The sequence below is a fragment of the Myotis daubentonii genome, chromosome 18, assembly GCF_963259705.1.
Source record: "Myotis daubentonii chromosome 18, mMyoDau2.1, whole genome shotgun sequence".
In the NCBI taxonomy this organism is placed as follows: domain Eukaryota; kingdom Metazoa; phylum Chordata; class Mammalia; order Chiroptera; family Vespertilionidae; genus Myotis; species Myotis daubentonii.
Window position 1 is genome coordinate 13,754,567 of NC_081857.1, and position 21,583 is coordinate 13,776,149.

At 46.1% G+C, this 21,583-nt stretch overlaps 1 protein-coding gene across 2 annotated transcripts; it reads left to right on the top strand.

Annotated features, from left to right (window-relative positions):
* Positions 1 to 7,209: 7,209 nt before the first annotated feature.
* Positions 7,210 to 19,477, top strand: SERTAD4 (SERTA domain containing 4). Of its 2 annotated transcripts, none has more exons than XM_059675321.1 (4): positions 7,210 to 7,587; positions 12,464 to 12,655; positions 13,989 to 14,104; positions 16,663 to 19,477. In XM_059675321.1, the coding sequence occupies exons 2-4, from the start codon at positions 12,481 to 12,483 to the stop codon at positions 17,482 to 17,484; spliced, it is 1,113 nt and encodes a 370-aa protein (XP_059531304.1). In that variant the 5' UTR covers positions 7,210 to 7,587; positions 12,464 to 12,480; the 3' UTR covers positions 17,485 to 19,477. The 2 variants fall into 2 exon arrangements, with proteins under 2 accessions (XP_059531304.1, XP_059531305.1); XM_059675322.1 differs by lacking the exon at positions 7,210 to 7,587 and adding an exon at positions 10,941 to 11,987.
* The last annotated feature ends 2,106 nt before the right edge of the window (positions 19,478 to 21,583 follow it).

Consider the following 21,583-nt stretch of genomic DNA (forward strand, 5'->3'; position numbering starts at 1 on the left):
TTTTTATTCAGTAATTCATTCTTTTGTTCTTCTGAACTAGTGTGTGGCAGTGTGTACCTATGTGTTCAGGTTTTCAGTCAACAACGAACCGTACAGGCCCTTCCCCCTACAGGAATGAAAAGAATATGGTGGGGAACATCTCCTTGGAAGAGAAAAAGGAAATTAGAACAGAAAATGTAATAGTCTCTGAAAATATTTCTATCGTCTCATTGTCATTTTTCTTATTTGTTTGTTTATCTCAGTTCATTTTGTAAAAAATGTAAGCCCATCTCACCCCCAACACAACACATGCACATACATACCACACTTCACCCCTCTCTTGCTCAAATAGATCTTTCTTCTACTTTCTGTGCTTCTGCGAATAGCACTGCCATCTTTCCAAATACGAAGATTTAAGCCTTGATCCAGTCCCTCCTCCTGTGCCCTTGATCCAGTTCCTCACTCCGTGCTTGTGCCCTTATGTGTGATCAGGGATTGTTATCCCTTAACCCTCATGGAGGGCTCCCCTCTCCTCCTCCTCTCTGCTTATCCAGGTCCCACCCAACTTTCCTGTCTAACTTATGGCCCATCTTTCCCCTGAAGACATGGGATGAGTGTTGGGGCTGATATACACCTGATCACCACACTTGTTTAGCTAATATGATATTGACTGCATTAAAATGATTTCACTAGAAATTTTTAATTTCAAAAATTACCAAGTATGTTAGGAGAACATCTCTTTATAAAGACAGTGGGCCCTTGACTTACGATTTTAATTCGTTCCGTGACGGAGCTCGTAACTCAAATTACTTGTATGTCAAATCAAAAAGTGAACGAGTGAGACACGTGATGCTGGGCTGATGTTGTGGCGTTCACTGTGATGTTCGCTGCGCCAACTAGCGGTGGGGTATCTGAAGCTGGCTCGTAACCCGAATTTTAGTTCGCAACTCAAAGCAAAAACTCAGCCAAGAGACAACACGTATCTCGAAAAACTCGTTAGTGGGGACACTCGTAAGTCAAGGCCCCACTGTAATTGGTTTGTTTACTGTAAACTGTTCTTCCTATTCACGAATATAGGTCCCTCCACATAGTAGCTTGAGCAAGGGACCATTCAGAAATAATACTTATTGGCTTGTAGTCCATCTAAAATCATGTCATTAATTATATTAAATGCTTTGATTAACGTTTTTGTGGCATTTAGAAGATTCCTATTATAATATGAATATCCCAGTAACACTTCAAGCTCATTATCAATTATTTACATTTTGGGGGGATTATTTCAGGAATCTCTGATGAAATATCAAATCCCTTTCCACCTGTGATGGTAAATCAATAGATTAAACCACACAAAGAAGCATAGCATATAACCATTTCTGTCTTGTGATGTAGGATAGTTAAGAGAGACTGCCTGCTCCCCCAAATCTACCACCCCACCCCAAATTTCTGCTTTTAAATTTAAGCCAAAAGAGTCTTTGCACATAATTAAATAGAAATATCCCTGAAAGAGGTCATACATTAAGCCAAAAAGTTATTTTCACCTCTGAATAAATACATTTATCAGATTCTTTATGGTGCTGACTTAAGCCCTTCACACTTAGATTTTCTATAATGTCTTCACATATTTCATCAAGTCCTAAGACTTCAATCTCAATAGTTATTGAAATAATCATAAATTGTTATAATTTGTTCTTAAATTCCATAGTCAGCTAGACCTGATTATTCAGCTATTTATTGGACATCTCCATGTGTCTGTACCATGAACATGTCAACATAATCAGAACCAACACATTATATTCCCTTCAAACTTGCCTCTTCTCATCTGTACTGGATTCACTCAGCCACACAGTAACTCACGTAGGAATCTCGGAGTCATCTTCACACTTCTCTTCCCCACCACCAATCAATGATTTCACCCTAAAGATTCGCAATCGGTGTTGTCCCCCACCTCTGTCCTTCCCCTTCAGGAGCCACCACGCAAACACAGACCAGCATTTCTCTTCGCCTAAGCTACTGAACGACCTTCCCAACACCACTCTCCATTGTACTTACTCTTCCTAAAGCTCAGCTTTGATTATGTCATTCTCTAGTTCAAAAACCTTTAATGCTTCCCATTGCTTAAATTAAAATCAAACTCATCCTGCTTTTAAATGTTTATTATTAGATGGCCTCACCTCCCTTCTTTCACATCCCTTACTTTAGCAAGACTGGAATATTCCCTGTTCTCTAAAGATGCCCTTTGCTTTCCAACCTATGTGCCTCAAATGGTTTCCTCTACTTGAAATACTTTTCATCCCACTTTCACCCATCGAAAGCCTACCTATCCTTCAAGGTCAACTTCATATTTTACTTTCTTAAATAACTCTTTCTGGCTCTCCTCAGCTGGATGTGATCTGTCCCACCACGGAACTCCCATGGTATCTATGATGCCCTGCATTATTAAGTAGTACCATTATTTTTATGCTTGTCTTATGCTACTCATTCTACTGACAACTCCATAAATCTTAGAACAGTGTCTTATTCATCTCTACTTCACCTGCAGTGCCTAGCTCAATGCTTGCATATAAAATGCACACAGTTATTAAACTGTTATTGAATTTTGAAGGATGATGAGAAAGACAGTGGAGGAGTTTCTGGCTTCTGAAAGGGTGGCTTTGCCAAGAAGCAACATTACAGGGTCCTGGAGAGCAACTTCACACACTTTGTAATTTTAAGAGGATATCTTTAGGACAAGCATCTTGGCAATAAATGGCAACCCACTTGGATGAAATTGGGGGCTCTCAGGCAGAAAGGCAGCGTGCCATGGGGCGCCTGGGGATCTTGGGAATGTCTTCAGGTCCTAGAATACTGCAGGTCAGATCAGAGCACTGGGCCAGAGAATTCTATGAGAGGCAAATGAGTTGGTGATAAAAATGAACTGCCTGTTTTAACTAGTCTCCACTCGCTAAACTAGCTAGAGTAGCTCTAGTAGCTTTGTTCATGTTTATGTACACATGTGAAACTATCTATTGGTCAATGGCTCCATCAATCAACACATATTTATTGAGTGCTTTCAGTGTACCAGGCACTGTGCTAGGTGCTGGAGATACATGAGTGAATAAAAAAGACAAGCCCTAACTGGTTTGGCTCAGTGGATAGAGCAGTCCCAGGTTCAATTCCAGTCAAGGGCATGTACCCTGGTTGCAGGCAACATCCCCAGTAGTGGGTGTGCAGGAGGCAGCTGATCGATGTTTCTCTCTCATCCATGTTTCTAACTCTCTATCCTTCTCCCTTCTCTCTGTGAAAAAATCAATAAAATATATATTTTTTTAAAAGACAAAAATCTCTGTCCTCATGGACCTTACTTTCCTGCAGGAGGAGATAAATGATAAATAGAGTAAATGTGCAAAATACAGAGTTTATAAGAAGGTGATAAATCCTTTGGATAAAAATAAAATAAGACATGGAGATGAAGTGTTGTAATTTTAAGCACAGTGGTCAGGCCTTGTTAAAAAGGTGATATTTGAGCAAAGACTTGGAAGAGGTGAAGCATTGATATGCACAGCTGTCTGGGATACAGGCATTCCAGGCAAAGGGAATAACCGTGTCCTGAGGTAAGCACATGCCTGACACATTGAAGCCAGAGTAGGTGGAGCCAGAGACAGGTCGGAGAAGTGAAGGGAGACCTCCAGCCTGTGTAGGCCTTTGTAAGGCTTTGGCTTTTACAATGAGTGAAGTGGGAGCTAGGGGAGAATCTTAGCAAAAATTGGCGTCATTGGCTGCCGAGTTGAGACTGAACTGTAAAAAGGGTCAAAGACTGAAGCAGGAAGACCAGTTAGGAGGCTACTGCAAATATTCCAGGCAAGAGATGATGGCGGTGGCTTGACCAGGGTGATGGCAGTGGAGATAAGTGATCAGAGTCTAGAATGTTAAAGGTAGAGGCTGAAGGATTTCCTGATGTATTTGATATAGGGCATAAAGAGAAAAGAGAGTCAAGCATTACTCCAAAGATTTTTTTTTTTTTGCATGAGCAACTAAAAAATAGTATGATTCATTAACTGGAATGGAGAATATTTAGAGTGAGTGGCAGAGTTGGGGGAGAGAGAAAACCAGGGTTCTGTATTGGATAGGTGACGCTTGTGGTATCTAGGAAACATCTGGAATCTGGAGGTCAGGAGAGAGGTCTGGACTGGAGATCTATTTGAGAGTCAGAATAAAGACGGTATTTGAAGCCATGAAACTGTATGAGATCTACAAGAGAAGAGAATGGCTAAGAGGAAGAGGCAAGGTTCGAGGACTGAGCTGGAGGCACTCAAACATTCCAAGGTTATAGAGGAGGCAAGGAACCAGCAGAGGGGACTGAAAAGGAAGAGCAGGGGGCAAACCAGGTAAGTATGCTTTCCTGCAAGTAGCATAAAAGATGTTTCAAGGAAAGGAAGGTTATCAACTTGATCAAGTGCTGCTTATAAGTCAAGGAAAATGTGAACCAAGAAAAGGCTTTCCATTTAGCAACATGAAGGTCATTGGTGACCCTGACAATGACAGTTTCAATGGAGGGATGGGATGAGAAAGCCTAACTGGAGAAGATCTGAGAGCTGGAGGAGTTGTTAGAGCAATTGAACAGAGGCACCTCTTTTTGCTGTAAAGAGGTTGTACTTTATTTTAAAAGCCCATAATTCAGATATTTTACTAATCCAAATGAGCGCTGTATCCACAGCAATCTGAGTTAGTCAAATTTTACTTGAGAAATCCCCCTTTCAAACGACAGAAACTTTTTCTGAACTAGGTTTCAGCAGCTGTGAATCTGACATCCTCTTTTTTTTAAACTGAAGAAAAAACAATCACTGCCTTCAGTGAACTTGCAGCCCAAGGTATTTTAAGTTTTATCATCTAATTTCTATCCTGGAACTTCTCATACACACACACACACACACACACACACACACACACACACACACACTGATGACATCATAGTTCTCAGGTTGAATATTTCAACTCATTATAAATTACATTAGCTCATTCCAAATATCTCATTATTGATTTATCATTAGGTCTTTTCTTCAAAATGGTTAAATAATGTTTCTCATTCCATGGACATTTGTTTGACTGCCTTTTCTACCTGTAGACTTTGGTTCACATTGTCAACAGTTGGGCACGGCATCTCAGAAAACATTAAGCTTGCGATTAAAGGCAGGGCAGGCAAAGCTGTCAGTACAACATGCTAACATAACATATCTGCACAGGCGAGGGTCAAGTTCATACTCAGAACCACAAGGGGTGCTGTGAAGTACAATGATCTCATACTTGTGTGGTGGTGTCATTTTGTTGTAACATGAAAGCCAAGAGCCCTCCCCTCCCAAGGGCAATGCCCATTTCCCAGAAGGCTCATTTCTCAGAGCCAACGCTCCGAAGATGCCAGTGCAACCCATGCTGATACTTCGTCTCATGTTATTTCTCAATTTTATGCTTAATTTACTCCTTTTGGTTTTATGTATTTTGACACAGCCAAGTGTATGTGGGGATTTCCCCATAGTCCTTTAAATGCTATAAAACTTTAATATCGGGAGATAAAAACAGTAATAAGCCATGCCTCCAAGCCTAGTTCTTCATTTGCGTTAAGCACTAACCACTTTTTGATATTTAGATTTTTCAAGTCCTTGCACAGCTCTGAATGCCCTTGTGCATTTCCTTGCCCTCCTCCCCCACCCAAATGAAAATTATATTCTACCCATAATCTGGGCATGCAACACCCATTGATTGCACAAAATGGCATCTTTACAATTCTTAAATTATCATCATAATGGCCTATATCATGCCTGAGCCAATGCAATTTAATATGATTCAGAATAAAGCCAAAATGAATGCCCATTCCCAATTTTAGGCATGCAACCCTGAAATGTCTTTTGGAAAAAAAATTAAATTCTGCTCCTGGAAGTCTGTGGAGTTTGTCTGTTTTCAGCATAATTGCCTTTTCTCGGCTCCCTAATACCCTTCAAACCTCTGAGAGGGCTTTCATGTACAAAGTTCAACAAAAATACCTTCAAAGCAGATTAGTTCTAATTATGGTTAATATTTGTTTGCTGCTTTATTGAATAAACTACACTTGCTTTTTTTTTCCCCAAAAAGAAATTCACTTAACTGCATGTCAGTCACCCAAATTTTAAGTGTACAAATGAAATGGAAAACATTTATTACACAAATTTAATTACAATTCTAAGAAATAAACATGCAAATTAGATAGAGTTCAATTTGCAGATGCTAATCCTCACGCTTGATCTTGCTCCTTCCCCTACCCCCCCCCCCCCCCCCCCATTTTCAGCCTGTGCCTCTCTTGGATTCCCAGGGAGCCAGGCAGCCAGAGGTTTGGTTTTTCACAGTCGGAGGATCACTGTTTTAAAGAAGTGTTATATTTAGCACATCTGGCGTAGTAGCAGTAAACAAACATTATAGTCTTTGTAACACTTTTGTGCAGGTGCCTTTCCCCCTGCTTTTATGAGGTCTCTGCCTTCCAAGCTTCTGCGTTCATTACACCTGAAATGACCCATCTCCACTACCGAGGGGTCCCTAGACTGAAGTTATGAATTAATGTTTCAAAAAAACAAACTCCAATTGAGCCCAATATAGGGGAAAATTACTAGTTGCAAAAATAACGTGATTCCGGGGTGGTTTAAATTACATTCTCTTGACCAAGGACAGCCTCCTTTACTGCTTTTTTATTTCCTGGAGGTTTTCCCTGGAGGCTCCCCAGCCAGAAAGTGTTGCCAATGGAAGTTGCAGCAAGACCAAGGTTGCTTTTTTATCCACATGCAGCTCCGGAGGGGACCGGGCGGGGGCGGGCGGCGAGGGGGGAATAACTGCTCGGTCCTGCAAAGACATCTGTTTCTCATCTCCGTTCGCTGTGGCAAAGGAGAAGAAAGTCTTTTGCAAAGGGTGGGAAAGCACAGATTTTTTTTTTTTTAATCACACGCACGCACGCACAACAAAACTAAACCGAATTTTTAAAAAAATGAGAAGCTATCTCCGAAGGCTGCCGAGTGAATGCATTATCCGGCTGAAACCGAGCCCCCAGGGCTAGGGCGGGAGCCGGGAGCGCGTGGGGTCTGGTCTGGGCTGCGGGCTGGAGCTGGGCCCGCTTGTCCCCGGGCACCGGGAGGGGAGGGGAGGGGAGAGAGAGGGGAGGGAGGGCGGGCAGGAGGCAGGGGGCGGGCTGGGGTGGGGGTGAGGGGAAGGCGCCCCGTGTGCTGCCGGAGGAGCGGCGGCGGCGGGAGCAGAGGGAGGGCGGGAGAGCGGGCACGCTTGTCATGTTCCCTCTCTCACCCTGGGGGCATCCTGCACCACCTCTCCGCGGAAATCCACGGGGAAATGGCAAACAGGATTGACGGGTTTCACACGCACCTCGCTAGACAGAGCCGCTCATTACCATAACCGTCTGCAGCGACGGCGGCGCGGCGCCCCAGTCGCGGCGGCGGGACCTGCCCGGACCCTCGCCCGCCGCTCACCAGCGGCTACCGCCGATCGGGCCGCCGGGCGGGACCGGCGCGACTGGGCACCGGCAGCCGGGCTGGCGCCGAGCCCCCAGCGGACAAGCAGCGGCTGGAGCGCCGTGGCCGCCGCCTCCCGGCTGACCCCGCGGTAAGAGCCGGGCTGGGCGGGGGCGGCGGGGGCGGCGGGGCCGAGCCCCGGGGCATCGGCTCGCGAGGACGGACACCCGCGCGGCCTCCCCGCGCCCTCCCGGCCCCCGAGCTGCGCCGAGGTCACCGAGTGGTTTCGCTCGGGCCTGAGCGGGACCGGGGGTGGGGTGGGGCGGGGAGCGGCGTGGGCCAGGGCGCAGCTGGGCGCGGAGGTGGCCCGGGCTTTCACGGGGCTGGTGCGCCGCGGCTCCTGTTCCCGGGGCTCCGGCTGCCGCCCGCGCGCACCGAGCCGAGCGCAGGGGCAGGTGGCTCCGGCAGCCCTGGCGAGCCCTCGGGGTCCTGGGTGGCCGCTGGTCCCCTGATCCGAGAGGACGGGGGTCGGCGGGAGGGGTGCCCCCGGGTCTGCACGCCGCGGCACCTGGCAGGTGGGGAGGGGAGGGATGTGGACGCCAGAAGCGCGCGTTTGCAGGAAAAAGGAATCGCCGCCGGAGCTGACACCTTCTGTCCCCCGCCACCACCGCCCCCGCACCCTCCGCCCCGGCAGCCCAGCCGCGTGCGGGCGGCGGCGGCTCCTCTGTCCTCAGCTCACCTCCCCGGCGGGCTCGGCGGCTGCCCGCCTGGTCCACGCCTCCGCCCCTCTCCTCCCTTCCCCCCGCCCGCCCCCAGCGGCCCTAGCAACTTTCCCGAGGGTCCGGCTGTGGCGGACGGTCGAGGCGGGGGGGGGGGGGGGCGCGCAAACCGGCGGACGCCGGCGGGAGGTGCGATCGCGGACCCGCAGCCCCGGTTCCCCCGCCGCGCGGGGCGCTCCCGCAGCCGCGGGCTCCGAGCGGGCTTGGCGGGGAGGGCGGGCGGGCGGGCGGCATCGGCTGCGGGCTGAGCTCGGACCCGGCCAGCATCGCCAGAGCCCAGCCAACCGCCCTGAGTCATTTCCTTGGAATCCCACCTTTGGTGTTTATTTCCCTTAGAAGGAAACTTGGTTTAAAAAAAAAAAGAAGAAGAAAAGAAAGAATAATAATAGCTCTTATTCTGCAGGAGAGCCGGTGGAAAGACAACTTGCCTTTGTTCCCAGACACTTGGGATGTTGTTTACTTTCCCCTGCGGCCGGTGGTAGCCAGGGCGCTGCTCGCTGCCCCACCGAGGGGCTCGGAGGCTGGGGCACGACCCCGGGGGTGTGTCTGGTTGGGAGCCGGGATTTGAGGGCTGCTGCCAGCCCGCAGGGGGTCGGTCCTCTAAGCTGCGAATCCCAGGCTACGGCCTGGGATGGGAAGACCTGGCCCCAGCGACGTGGACACCCACCTTCCACCGCTCCTCCTCGGGCCCAGGACCTGACCTAGAGCTCATGGCCCTCAGAGAAATGTACTTCTCAGGGCAGACAGGTGTTCTCTGCCAGGCCTGGCAGAAGAGCGGTATCTTGTCTATGTTGGAAGGGTTGGAAGGATTTTATTGCGCCCATCCAGCCTCGCCCACCACCGCCATCAAGAGCTGAGTTGAACTGTTGAGATCTTATTAGGGACACTGGAGGCCTGGGCTTGGTTCCACTGGGGCAGGGCATTTGAGGCGGGCAATGTCGGTGCTTTGAAAATATCAAGCCCTTTTCTTCCCTGCTTTCCAGGATTGGGATCAGACCTCTAACTGCTATAATGCTCTTAATAAAATGTTCTCTAATTTCTAAGGACAGATGGGGGGTGCGGGGCAAAGAATGACCAGAGGCCTCAGTTAGATTCAAGGTGCCACTGAATCTGGGGCTCCCCTGTTCTGTGTGCCAGTCACTCCTATTAGCATCATAATGGCTCCGAGAAAAAAAGCCCAGCCCATCTGGAAAAACCGAACTGAATAGAAGTGCCTGGTAACTTTACTGGGAGCATTTGCTGGGAAAGCTTGAGCCCTCAGCCGCCTGGGGATGCTGGAGGGGTCATACCACTACATCCACTTGGCTCACAAAACAGGCATGTAGGAGCCTGAGGATAAAAGGTTAGAGCCTTTTGATTTTTTTAAACCCAATGTATGAACAAAACACATTTGAACACACTTTTGTTTTTGTTTTATTTTGTTTTTTTAATCCACTCATCTCTCATGTTAAGCAGATTTTGCCATTAATATAGATCTTGGTGGCTATATTTAATATTAACAGCACATTAATTTGTGGACTTAAACTTCTGACTTCAGTAGTAGAATGATATGTAAATCTCATCCTACAGAGAATAATGACAGTGTCGGTCTGCATATATAACACAAATAAAGAATCACGTGAAACATCGGTGCTTAGCGCTGCACACTCCAATTCTTCCTGAACCTTAAACTTGCCTTCTTCATTTGTTAACATCCTCGACTGTAAATTTTAAATAGACTAGGAAGACGCAATAGCTGTGGAACTCAGCCTCTCCAGGTTAGGATTTTGTGTGTCAAAGTTTTCAATTCAGAAAAGAAAAACTTACTGAAATTAGTATCATAAAGGGAAAAAACAGCCAAAATAAAAACAATTTTGCCTGGTTTCAAGTTCACGATTCAAGTTCCAATGCGTGATGATAAATATTTATGTACTGGAAACAATACTAACAAATAGAAACACTGAAATCCTTAACCAGAAAAGCTACAACAATAAGTCCTTAAAATGTAAACAAACTCTTACTGACATAACACAGCCCAGGGCCCACATAATGTCCTATTAAACAAAGGTAATTGCTGCTCGGGCCTGCAAATACTTTCCTCTCTTACGGGGCATGGATTTGTCAACCTGCTTTGGTTGCAATGTAATAAAAGTTCTTCTTGGGCAGAAAGTTTGGATCTTATTCCTAGAATCCAGCACAAAAGGGAGGGTAAATGTCAAGCTGGAAAATATTGTTGCAGTCACTAAGAGAGGGCTGCTGCCTCAGAAAAACCTCTAATTCATATGTTCATGGCAATAGCACTTCCTGATGCAATTGTCTTAAAATAGGTTAGGAGTTTCAGTTTGGACCATGTCATGAGAGTCTTCAGGGAATAAATTACCATGAGGTTTTATAACTTGTTCGGATGCAGCGTTGGAGGGGGTGACGGACAGAATGGCGTAGTTTGTTCAATCAATGTAGTTTAAATTCTTTGGTTGGTGACGCAGAGGACAAAATGAATGATGTGTCCCACCATTTCTTGTTAGAGAATTCACTGAACCTCTTTTTTCCTCTTCTTCCTCTCTTGCAATAAGATTTTTCTAATAAGTCCTAGCAGCTGCTTCTTTGGAGGGCATTTGGAAATGGAAGGGGTAAGTGGTTTAGAAGCCCAATCAGCTGGGACCTAATTCCAGCCACTGAGCCCCCTCCCCCCACCCCCCCCACCACCACCCCAGACACTTCCCTGTCTATAGAAGGCTTCGCTTCACTCTCTAGTGAGGTTGAGATGGAATTGAGGGTCCCCAAGAGAAGCCTGTGTGAAGAATGGAGCCATTGCTGCCAAGAGCTTCTGTGTTTGTCAGAAGGACGTTGTCACTTTAATGAAGCTATTTTTCCCTGCCCCTGGTGTCTTTTACCTGGAAGTGGCCCCTTGTTATAACATGTAGGTAATAATAGTCTCCCACGAGACAATGGGAGTCACCCTTTCCCCAAAACATTCAAAGCTGTATAATTTGGAGAAGAAAGCAAGAACTAGACCCTTCATGCGTATGTGCAAGACAGTCAAACTGCAGAAAGCAGGCCTGACATCACTCTTGGTGACAGTTCTTTAAACTGCAAAGTGAGGGTGAAGGTTTGGCTCTCCTAAAGGACCTGGCACTGAGTGAGGCACCGAGGCTGCTCTTCTGTCACCACTGATCTGTGGCCCTGAGTCCTTTTACTTTAGTATCAGACCCTCTTCTCCCTTGAACTCACTCTTGACCCCACCTTGAGGCCTACTTAGGACCAAGGGAAGGCACTGAGCCCCCATGGACATGGCCCACCACCCCCCAAACCTGAGTTATGGAGGGGCCCAGCTCGCTTCACAGAGCAAGAAGGCTCCCTGTCTCCCTGGAGGCCCTGGGGAAGGACATGAACTGGAGAGAAGGGCATGAGTGTGGTGTGTTGCCTCTTGGAAAGTTCCTGCCTTGTGTCTGGGCTTTGCCGTGTAAAGAGTTGTCGGCTGCCTCTGGCCCCAAAGCCCTGGCTCCTGTTTAATATTCTGCCTGCTCCGTTGATGTTGTGCTTGGCTCCTGTGGGACTGCAACTCACGGCTTGAAACTGGAGCCAATTTTCTGTCTTCATCTCTCAGTGTTTTGACTGGAGGCAGATCCAGTTCAGGCCGATCAGGGCTGGTGGAAACAACTACCAAGTGTGTCTCTGTCTGCTTCGCTTTGGGAGAAGAAAGCGGAGGGAACCCCAGCGCGTTGTAGAGGAACTGGCCCTGCGGAAACGCGAGGAGGAGGGGGCAGCGGGACAGAGGAGCCTGAGAGCATCAGTAGGGATTCCTGGTGGAGGTTTCTGCCTCCCCTACCCCTTTCTTTTGATTGATTAGCGGATTTCATCAAAGGAGACTCTCGGGGGATTGGCTAGAAAATTGATTTCGCCTTATTAATAGAAAGGAAGCGCAAGGGTTTTGGCCTTGCCTGCCAGCGGTACATTTTCTGCGGCAAGGGCAGGAGGAAAATGTGTTTAGGAGGCAAAGCAGCTGTCTTGAAGAGGGCTGAGGGGAATCTGAGAACAATACGAGATGGGGTTTTAAAGATCCGCCCATGAAATGCAGATTGCCGAAGAACGCAGAGGCTGAGCTAACAGCAGCCAGAGAGTTTGCTGAGGTTCTCTTTGAAAAAATAATCAACTGTTTCAGGGTGAAGGGAGGACCCAGAAGTAAAAGTTTCCCAGAGCAAAGGGATGAAGATGCCAAGGCCAGGGCCTGGCTTCCTCCTGATCGGGGCTGTTTTCTGTTTTTTTCAGATCTGAGGCTGTCAGCGATGACTCTGGTTCTGTCCATGAATAGATTCTGCGAGCCCATTGTCTCGGAAGGAGCTGCTGAAATTGCAGGGTACCAGACACTATGGGAGGCTGACAGCTACGGAGGCCCGAGCCCCCCAGGGCCAGCACAGGCTCCTCTGCAGGGAGACCGGGGAGCCGGCCCCCCGCTGGCAGGTACTGCTCTTGACCTCCGCCTGCTGCTCTCTGAGGCCAGACTGGTGGGAGGAGGGGGTGTCTGCAGGGCCTCTCTGAGCTGAGCCCAGCTCCAGGGCCTTTTCCAAGCTGCCTGTGCATCTCTCCTCCCTGAGCCCAGGGCTCCAGGGAGAGGACCAGAGGTGATACTTAAATTGCATTCAAATCTGAGTCTGGACATGTGCTGCTGCTTCGGGTCGAAGTCATGTGTCTTTTTTTTTTTTTTTTTTTTTTTAAAGAGAACCAAACCAGATTTTGAAACTCTCAGTCTGGGGTTTGGGTTTTGTGGAATTGCATGGTTCTCTCAGCTAGACAAGCCCCGGGGGGGCTTGACAGTGAAATCCTCGTCCCATGAGACAAAAAGGAATCTGCTCTTGGGGCCAGCAGCGTTGTGTCCCTTCTTCCTATCAGGCACACAATTGGCTTTGGTATTGTAGGGAAAAACGTCAAAGCTCAGAAAACAGAACTACGTTCTTTCTCACTCTTTATTGTAATATTTTAAGGTAAGCTCCTTTGGATTTGTGTGTAGTACTAGCAATTTTTAAAGAACCCTACAATGTAAGACAAGTACTTGTGAAGTCTGGTTTGCTAGAAAGGATGAAAAGCTGTGGTCTTTAAAAAGTAGACCCTACTTATTCATGGTGGACATGTTCCATTTTTGAGAGCCAAAAGGACTTTAGTTATCCAAAATATTTTAAATTTCATATTTTGAAAGAAGAAATATTACAATTCCCATGTACCGTTAATCATTTCTTTCCTTACCTAAAGCCAATAATACTTGAAAGTTGTTTAATTATTATGCTTATAGCTTAGTATATGTATATATAGGGTGTCCCCCAAAATGTACACACACTTTGAATGATTATAAAGACAGCGTTTATTAAAATACATTTCATTTTCAAAATTGAACTATCGGCTGTTAAAGTGTATACATTTTGGGGAGGGGGCACCCTGTATCTGAGTGGTGTTAGGGTATCATGGATTTAATTAAACAATTTGAATATATATTAATATTATTTCAGAGTTGTTACAGTCCTCCCCTTTTGAGTTTGCCTGTGTAAAGAATCTGAGTATGTAGTGAAGGCTGAAATATGTCGTTTTCCTCTCTCATTGTCTAGAAAGCCTTGCCTGGCCTGGGTCACAGGATTCTGTATGATAGCAATTATTAAGACAAGTGTTTGTTTTTAATCACCACATGTACAGAGAGATACGTAGCCAAGTTATCTTCTAGAGAAGGAAAGGAGAGAAAAGTATTTTGTTTGGAGAACCTCTGGCAAACCGCATGTCATTTGTCATATCTGATTTATTACCACAGGATCACATTACAGGGGAATTTCACATCCTATAACAACATCCAAGATCACATACTTTAAGAGGAAGTATGTGGAAGAAGAGGATTTTCACCCACCACTCAGCAGCTGTAGCCATAAAGTATGTTTTTTTAATAGTCATTACTTTTATTAAGAGTTTAAGATACTGAGTAACAGTTGCCTGATCCATTTCCAAAAATTGAATTGTTCCTCCCAAGCAATGAAAGGGAGCTACTTCTCATCACAGCCATATTAATCGTTGTCACTTTTTTGGGTCCTGCGTTATTTTTCACAAGGAGTTGAGAAAAGAGCCAGCAGGCGCTCCACTGCCCAGAAATAACAGAATTATATAATCCAAGGAGCGTCTCTTTTACAGATGATTTCCTTCTTGGGCTGTATTATGGGTTGTGGCTAGTCCTGGTGTTCACGTGTGCAGAGCTGAAATGACCTTTCCCTTCCCTGACCCGCTCTCGCCCTCAGCTCTGGCTCCTGGGACAGCGCCCCCTCTGCGTGTGCCCACGTGGGGTGCTTCCTCCGGGCTTTGCCCCACCCTTTAGGGATGGACTCACCCTCCCTCCAGTGTGTGCATGAAAGTAGAAACCTGCACTTCATTGCACATTTGTTACATATGTTCAGTTTCTTCAACTATATCATCCATTCCCAAGAAAACACCAAAGCTCACTTTTTGCACGTATTATAAGAAAATTACAGAATCAGGAAAGTGTGTAGAAGTATGAAACTGGCCATCTAAGCTTTTCAAACACCATCTCTTTTTCCTTGCTGCTGATTTAATCAGCCCAGACCCTAGTTGTCTGAAAGGCAGAGAGGAGTTTTAGTTGTTCGGTTCATCTTTCTCTCTGTCTCTTCTGACTCCCCCACATCCCTGTCACCACCCGTGTCCTGTAGAAGTCACGTTGACCCTGCTCATGAAGACATCAGCGCACACTGGCAGGTGTTGGGCTTCTCCCTGCGTGTGTAGTACCTGCCTTTGGTCAGCCTGGGCTGGTTCGGTTCCCCCCTCCTTGGGTTATGTCACCACTGGCTTTTTTATGAGCTGGAAGAGCTGGCCCCTAGAACACCAGCAGTGTGTTTCCTCTTTAGCTTGTGTTGTGCTTGTAGCAGTTTTCCAATTGCTGCTGCATCTGTACCAACCATCACACAGTGATGGTATCCCCCAGCTCAGGAGTGAGTCCTCTCATTCCCTCTCGGCATCCCTGCTCCCGCCCGGCCCAGAAGGATGCCTACTTTGGCCCTTCAGAACTTTTCAGGTTCTGAGCTTCATTCCTTAATCATCGTCCCCCTTTCGAGCAAAGATCCTTGCAAATATGAAACCCAGAGGATTGAAAGAGGGACAACATGGAGACCAGATCTCATGCCCCTGGACGGCTAGGCCAGGCTTTGAAGTAGACTCATTATGACTTGTATGTTGGCATCTTTTTAAAAGCATTTATTGACATACAATATGTGAGTCTGTGTGTCTATATGTGTGGAGAGCAGCTACAGTGTTTGGATAGGTTCAAGCTTCGGACTAATGAGAGGGCACAGTCTTCTCATGGCCACATGCAAGTCTCAGCTTGGAGGGCAGAGCCCTCCCAGCACAATTATAGCCAACAGCTGTAGCTGTAAGCTTGACCCTATGGTCCGAACACGTGGCCCCATGTGCCTGAGTGATGTGGGCTTGATAGAGTTGAGGTGCATGTAGGATCGAAACCCACAAGAATGTTGTAAACATCTTGACCACGCCCTTACTTCGCCCTGTGGAATCTGGCTATAAAATAAAGACACGGCTTATAGTCCATGGGGCTGTGTCTCCATCCGAGAGGGCAGCGTCCCACCCAGACCCAGCTTTCTTCTCTTGTCTGTCTTTTCTAATCCTTCACCGCCCCCTCTCAGGGTCACCGAACCTGGCTGAGCTGGCGGGGCACATAAGGCGCCCAATGTGGGGCTGAGTATGCCATGTCCGTGCCGGCTCGACACATATATGCATGTGTGTTGCACACATAAAAGCACAATATAAGAGTAGAGCTTGGAGAATTTCACACAGTGAACATATCTATGTCATTAGTATCCAGATCAAGAAGCAACATCACCAGAACCCAGAACCCTTCCATGACTCCCCTTCTAGTCACTACCTCTCTGCCCTCCAGAGAAACTATCCTCATGACTTATTACAGCAGGGGTTCAGTATCTTTTCCGTCCTCCTCATTGTGCCATGAAAGAGGCAACAACTTGGCTTGTCCCTGCGGAGGTCTGACTTGTGGCTGGATTCCCTGGGGCTTGGCCACACCGGTGAGTCAGGAAGGGGCCATTAGTATCACTGGGGTCAACCTCTCTAAAGCAGCGGTTCTCAACCTGTGGGTCGCGACCCCTTTGGCGGTCGAATGACCCTTTCACAGGGGTCGCCTAAGACCATCCTGCATATCAGATATTTACATGACAATTCATAACAGTAGCAACATTACAGTTAGGAAGTAGCAACGAAAATAATTTTATGGTTGGGTCACAACATGAGGAACTGCATTTAAAGGGCCAGAAGGTTGAGAACCACTGCTCTACAGGAACCTGGGGAAACAGGGCCACGCATTCCCAGATCCAGACACGGCCCAGAAAGAATGATGCTGCGATGATATATTCATAGAGTCCCTTTCCTAAGCTTTCTCTTCCTGTTTGGGTTTTTAGACCATCTCCATTTTTGAGGAGCGAGCCCACATCCTTTACATGTCCTTAGAGAAGCTAAAGTTTATCGACGATCCTGAAGTGTACCTCCGAAGATCAGTCCTGATAAACAATTTGATGAAAAGGATCCATGGAGAAATTATCATGCAGAATAACTGGTGCTTCCCTGCCTGCTCGTTCAATGGCGCCCCCGCCCAGGAGTGGTTCGTGGCTCAGGACTGCCCTTACCGGAAACGACCGCGGATGGCCAAAGAGGAGTGTGAAAAGATTCATGCCTGCTGCTTTTACCAAGATTGTGGTGGTCACTACTTAAATTTACCCCTTTCTGTCAATGCTAATGTTGGAAGTGCCTCCACCACTGCCTCCTCCTCTTCTTCCTCCTCCTCCTCCTCCTCCTCCTCCTCCTCCTCCTCCTCCTCCTCCTCCTTCTCCTCCTCCTCTTCCTCCTCCTCTTCCTCTTCCCCTCTGCCTTTACCAAGTTGTTCCCACCAGGTGGATTTTGATGTAGGCGGTGCACCAATTTACAAGGGCGATGGCCATATACCTGCCAGCGAAATCTTTGTTACTAATGTCAGGTCGCTTGGTGTTCAGGAAAAGGCCAAATTACATGAGGAGAAATCAAACGATGACACTGACAGGGCTGGTGGCCCCCTAAGCCATGAACCTGTGGGAAATGACCTCGCTTTTGAGTGCAAAGGCCAATTTTATGATTATTTTGAGACTGGCTCTAATGAAAAACACAGTGTCAGTGAGTCCTGGAAAAAGTCCTTGAGGAGAAAGGAGCCTTCACCGGGCAACAAACTGTGCTGCAGCAAAAGGAAGTGAAACATGAGCCATCTTCCCACCGCAACTCCGACGCATGCTCAGCATGATCAATTAGCGCGCCTACATTTTATTCTGAATGGATTTTTCTAGTTTTGTACAACTGATACGATTATGCCATGAACATGCCGTGTCGTTTTAATGCCTGGAGAGCAGATTGCGTAAAACATCTGTATAGTAGGCATCAGTGAGCTACTTAGAAGTGTGGTAATTTTTCCAAGAAAACAGTTGACTTCATGCTTAAAAGTCTACCTTAGTTTTCTTACAGAAAAGACCAGTAGATTAGACCGGGGGGGACAGTGCGCCCTTGTGACATGTCCATTATCCCCAAGGAGCCTGTCACTAGCTAAGAAACTTCAACGTTTGCCAATGAATTAGGTAGGTATTTGGTAAACAAATCAATATAACCAGCAAAAGAGGTCTGCTTCATCTATAGCAGTGGTTCTCAACCTTGGCTGCACATTAGAATCACCCGGGAATCTTTTTAAAATCCTGATCTCTGGGCCTCATCCTCCGGAAATTCTGTTTCTTTGTTATGGGGTGAGGCCACATTAGTAACAAAGAAACAGAATTTCCAGAGGGTGAGGCCCAGAAATCAGGATTTTAAAAAGATTCCCAGGTGATTCTAATGTGCAGCCAAGGTTGAGAACCACTGGTCTATAGGCTACAGTATTTTTTTCTGAATGAAAGACTGAAGACAGGGAGCTAGGTGAAATGGCTTCATGGTACTGTTAAGTATTTGTATTTAACAGTCTTGTGTGACAGATGAAAATAGGACGTAACGTAAAGGAGACACACCTGTCTAGGGGCGGCAATCAGCACTATGTGTGGAGGGGGCTCCCTGCAAGTTCCCGCTTGCCTGCGATGGGTGATGAGGCTTTTAGGGAAGTGGTATACAGGGCGATTTTCGGTGCCTTACTTTATCTTAATTTTTGCCAATGTGAAAATTAAGGATGAATCAGAGTTACAGCAGGGATTTAACAAACAGGAAAAAGACACACAGGGTGGATTGATATTGTTTGGAAACCGTTACCTTCGAGCTATTGCGTTCAACTTTTGATTCGACATCTCTATTGTTCCTTTATTTTTGATGCCCAGTTGTTTCTGAATTTGGCATTTTTTTGAAAGGATGGAGGAAACAATAGAGAGAGCTGTTGGGAACCAGCGCTAGCTGCTTGGGCTTTTCTATGGCAACCGTCTGTTGCTGGGGTTGGGTTTTTTGGGTTTGGGATCGTTTGGTTTGGTTTGGTTTTCTTGTCCAATGAAGTTCATGAACCAGTGGCATGCATTATATTTTAAACTGTTTTGCATCATTTCACTCGTTTAGATTATAAAAGCATGTGGTTTTTTATATATAACTTTCGCTGTTGATTAAGAAGCACAATGTTAATAAATGATGTGGTGATCAATAAGGTTTTATCTTAAAGAATGTAAAGATTTTAGGTTTGGGAAAGTTATTTTGGAGAAATGGGACTCAGCCGGCAATAGCTACAGTCTACGTATTTGGTCAACGTTTTTCTCAATCATTTCTTTAATCTGTACATTTGTAAGAGGGTTCAGAGTGCCCCTCTGACCCTCCTTCCCTCTGCTCCAGCCAGTTCCTCCTGCTTAACTGTGTTCCAATTTCAAGGTCACTATTTGATTGGGCCTCCTTAAACAGGACTGCACGAACCAAATGCCAAACGGAGGAAATAAGTAAGTCCTCCCAGTTTCTCCAAGATAAAGCTTTTTTTATTATTGCTATTAATATTAAATATAGGTCTCATTCATACAGTGTATGAGTAGGATCATTATTTGGACAATGTCCACAAGGACCAATTTTTCAAACATGTTCTTGTGTTATGGCTAAATAGTCTAGTAAAGTTTGTCCTTTATTTTCAATATTTGATAAACATTTGATGTTGAAAACTTAGATGATAGACGCTTGTATATGAATGTGTTGTTGTAATAAAGTGAGGTTTTCTTGATATATATTTATTAAAATGATCAAAATTCATTAAGATTTTCTTATTTTAATGATTATCGGCCATGTTTCTCTTTTCCATTGCTCTTTCTCCTTAAAAACAAACAAACAAAAACCAACCAAACAAAAAAAACAACCCAACAACTCAAAACGTCTAGAAACTATAGTGGGCAGTGGCCACATGGGAGTTTTTACTTGAAGTCAGTATGACAGGTGTTTTCGAATGGTCCTGGTTTATAGGTTTAGATTTCTATGGATTAAGAGCACAATGTAATTGATCATCAGTAAGGTTTTATCTTAAAGAACCCAGCGATTTTAGCTTTGACAGAGTTTCTGGGGGGAAAAAATAGCATAAGATGAATCTGTAAATACTGACTCCTAGTTCATTCCTTTAGGAAATGTCAAATTGTCAAGAAGATGACCTTGTAAGTGGTAAAGCCGGCTACAGATGATTGCTGGTAATACTCCATACAATTCCGTATTCATGTTATTCTCAGAGGCTAATATTTTATCTGAAGAAAGGGGAATGCTCGTTGGCAGCTAATTAATTTGTCAAATGTGCCATCCTTATGAGTGTGATACATCATGGAGATTTAAATATGAAAGGAAGGACTTATCGTTTTGCTTTTAAAAAGCCCAGCACTTCCAGATGTTGTTCCTGATGGCAGATCTGGAAATGGCGGCGCTGGTGGCTTTCCACAGCACTCACCTGACTGCGGGCCCAGCACCTGCTCCGGAGAGCCCGCTAGAGCTCCCCTGCAGGCGCAGCGATGCCTGTGGATCCAGCAGTGTCACATTTGTCATTGTCAGTCATCAAGCTTTAGTTTCACGACATTGCCAACATAGTACAAGGAATACCTTTGTCACTACCAAAAAAACAATCCCGAACCATCCACCTGAATAACAAAAATGTTCCTGTTGGGATGAGAGCACCAGGGCCTCCTGCGTGCCTGCCTTGTCATCTCTGCTCAGGAGACACTAAGCTGGGTTTTTCCAGAATGGCCATGGCACCCCTTTTGGCCATGGCACCCCTTTAGCAGCAAGTTCAATCGATTAACTGGGTTCTATATTGTATCCTCTGAGCCTGGGAAATCGAACACACCCTCCTTCACCTCACACTGCTCTCTCCCCACATGAAAATAGCACCTTTTCTCCTTGCTGCGCTCAGCTATAAGGGAAACCTGATGTGGCAGAATCCAGACTTTTCAAAGTTAAATGAGGGGAAATCTTCACTTAAGAAAATGGCCCAGCTCCCCAAGAGTGCCTTTAATTGCTACCCCTAGGCAGCGAGGTGCATGTCATTAACCAAATCATGAACCTTTGTCTCTGGTCCTTCCTCCCTAAAAGTGGGCGATGTAGAAGATGGCCTGTAAAGGCCCTTTAAAAGGGCAAAGGTAATCACCATTATATGCTTCCACGCTAAAATCCTATTATTCTACATTTCACCTTGAAAGGGGTCCTGGGAACAAGATTGCAGGGATGAACAGTGAACTCCAATGTAAATTTGGGGGGGGGGATGATGTATTAATGCAGGTGCATAGATGGTAACAAAGGCACTCCTTTGTGGGGATGGGGGATATTGAGATGAGGGTGGCTGTGCATGGGGCGGGGGAGGGGGTGAGGGGGTGGGGAAGGGATATGGGAAATCCCTGTACCTCCAGATCAGTTTGCTGTGAACCTAAAAGTGCTCATAAAAATAAAGTCTATTGACATTTTAAAAAGAAAAAAAAAAAAAGATTGCAGGGATGGGGACCTGGGAGGAAGGGAGGAAAACTCAAAACCGTTGAAAGTGACTATTTGACAACCAATCAATCATTAGGGTAAAGCATCTTTGGCATAATCTTTTAAGACAATAGACATTTAGACCATTTTTGCATGCTACTTTGCTCAGTAAATGCTGAAGCAAGTGAATGAAGGTATTTACTTTTAGAGCTCATAGATAACTCCGTCAAGGCGTGACTACCTACCCCTCCAATCATGAGTTTGTGTTACAGCTCCACTTGACAACTTCCTTTCCATGTATCAAGAGGAGAGCCCAGAATACCTTGCAGAAGACATGGGCATGCATAGCCGAAGAGGTGTCACCCTCACCGTCAATGTCAGACGAGGACATAGATTCTTCTGCGACACAGCTAGGCC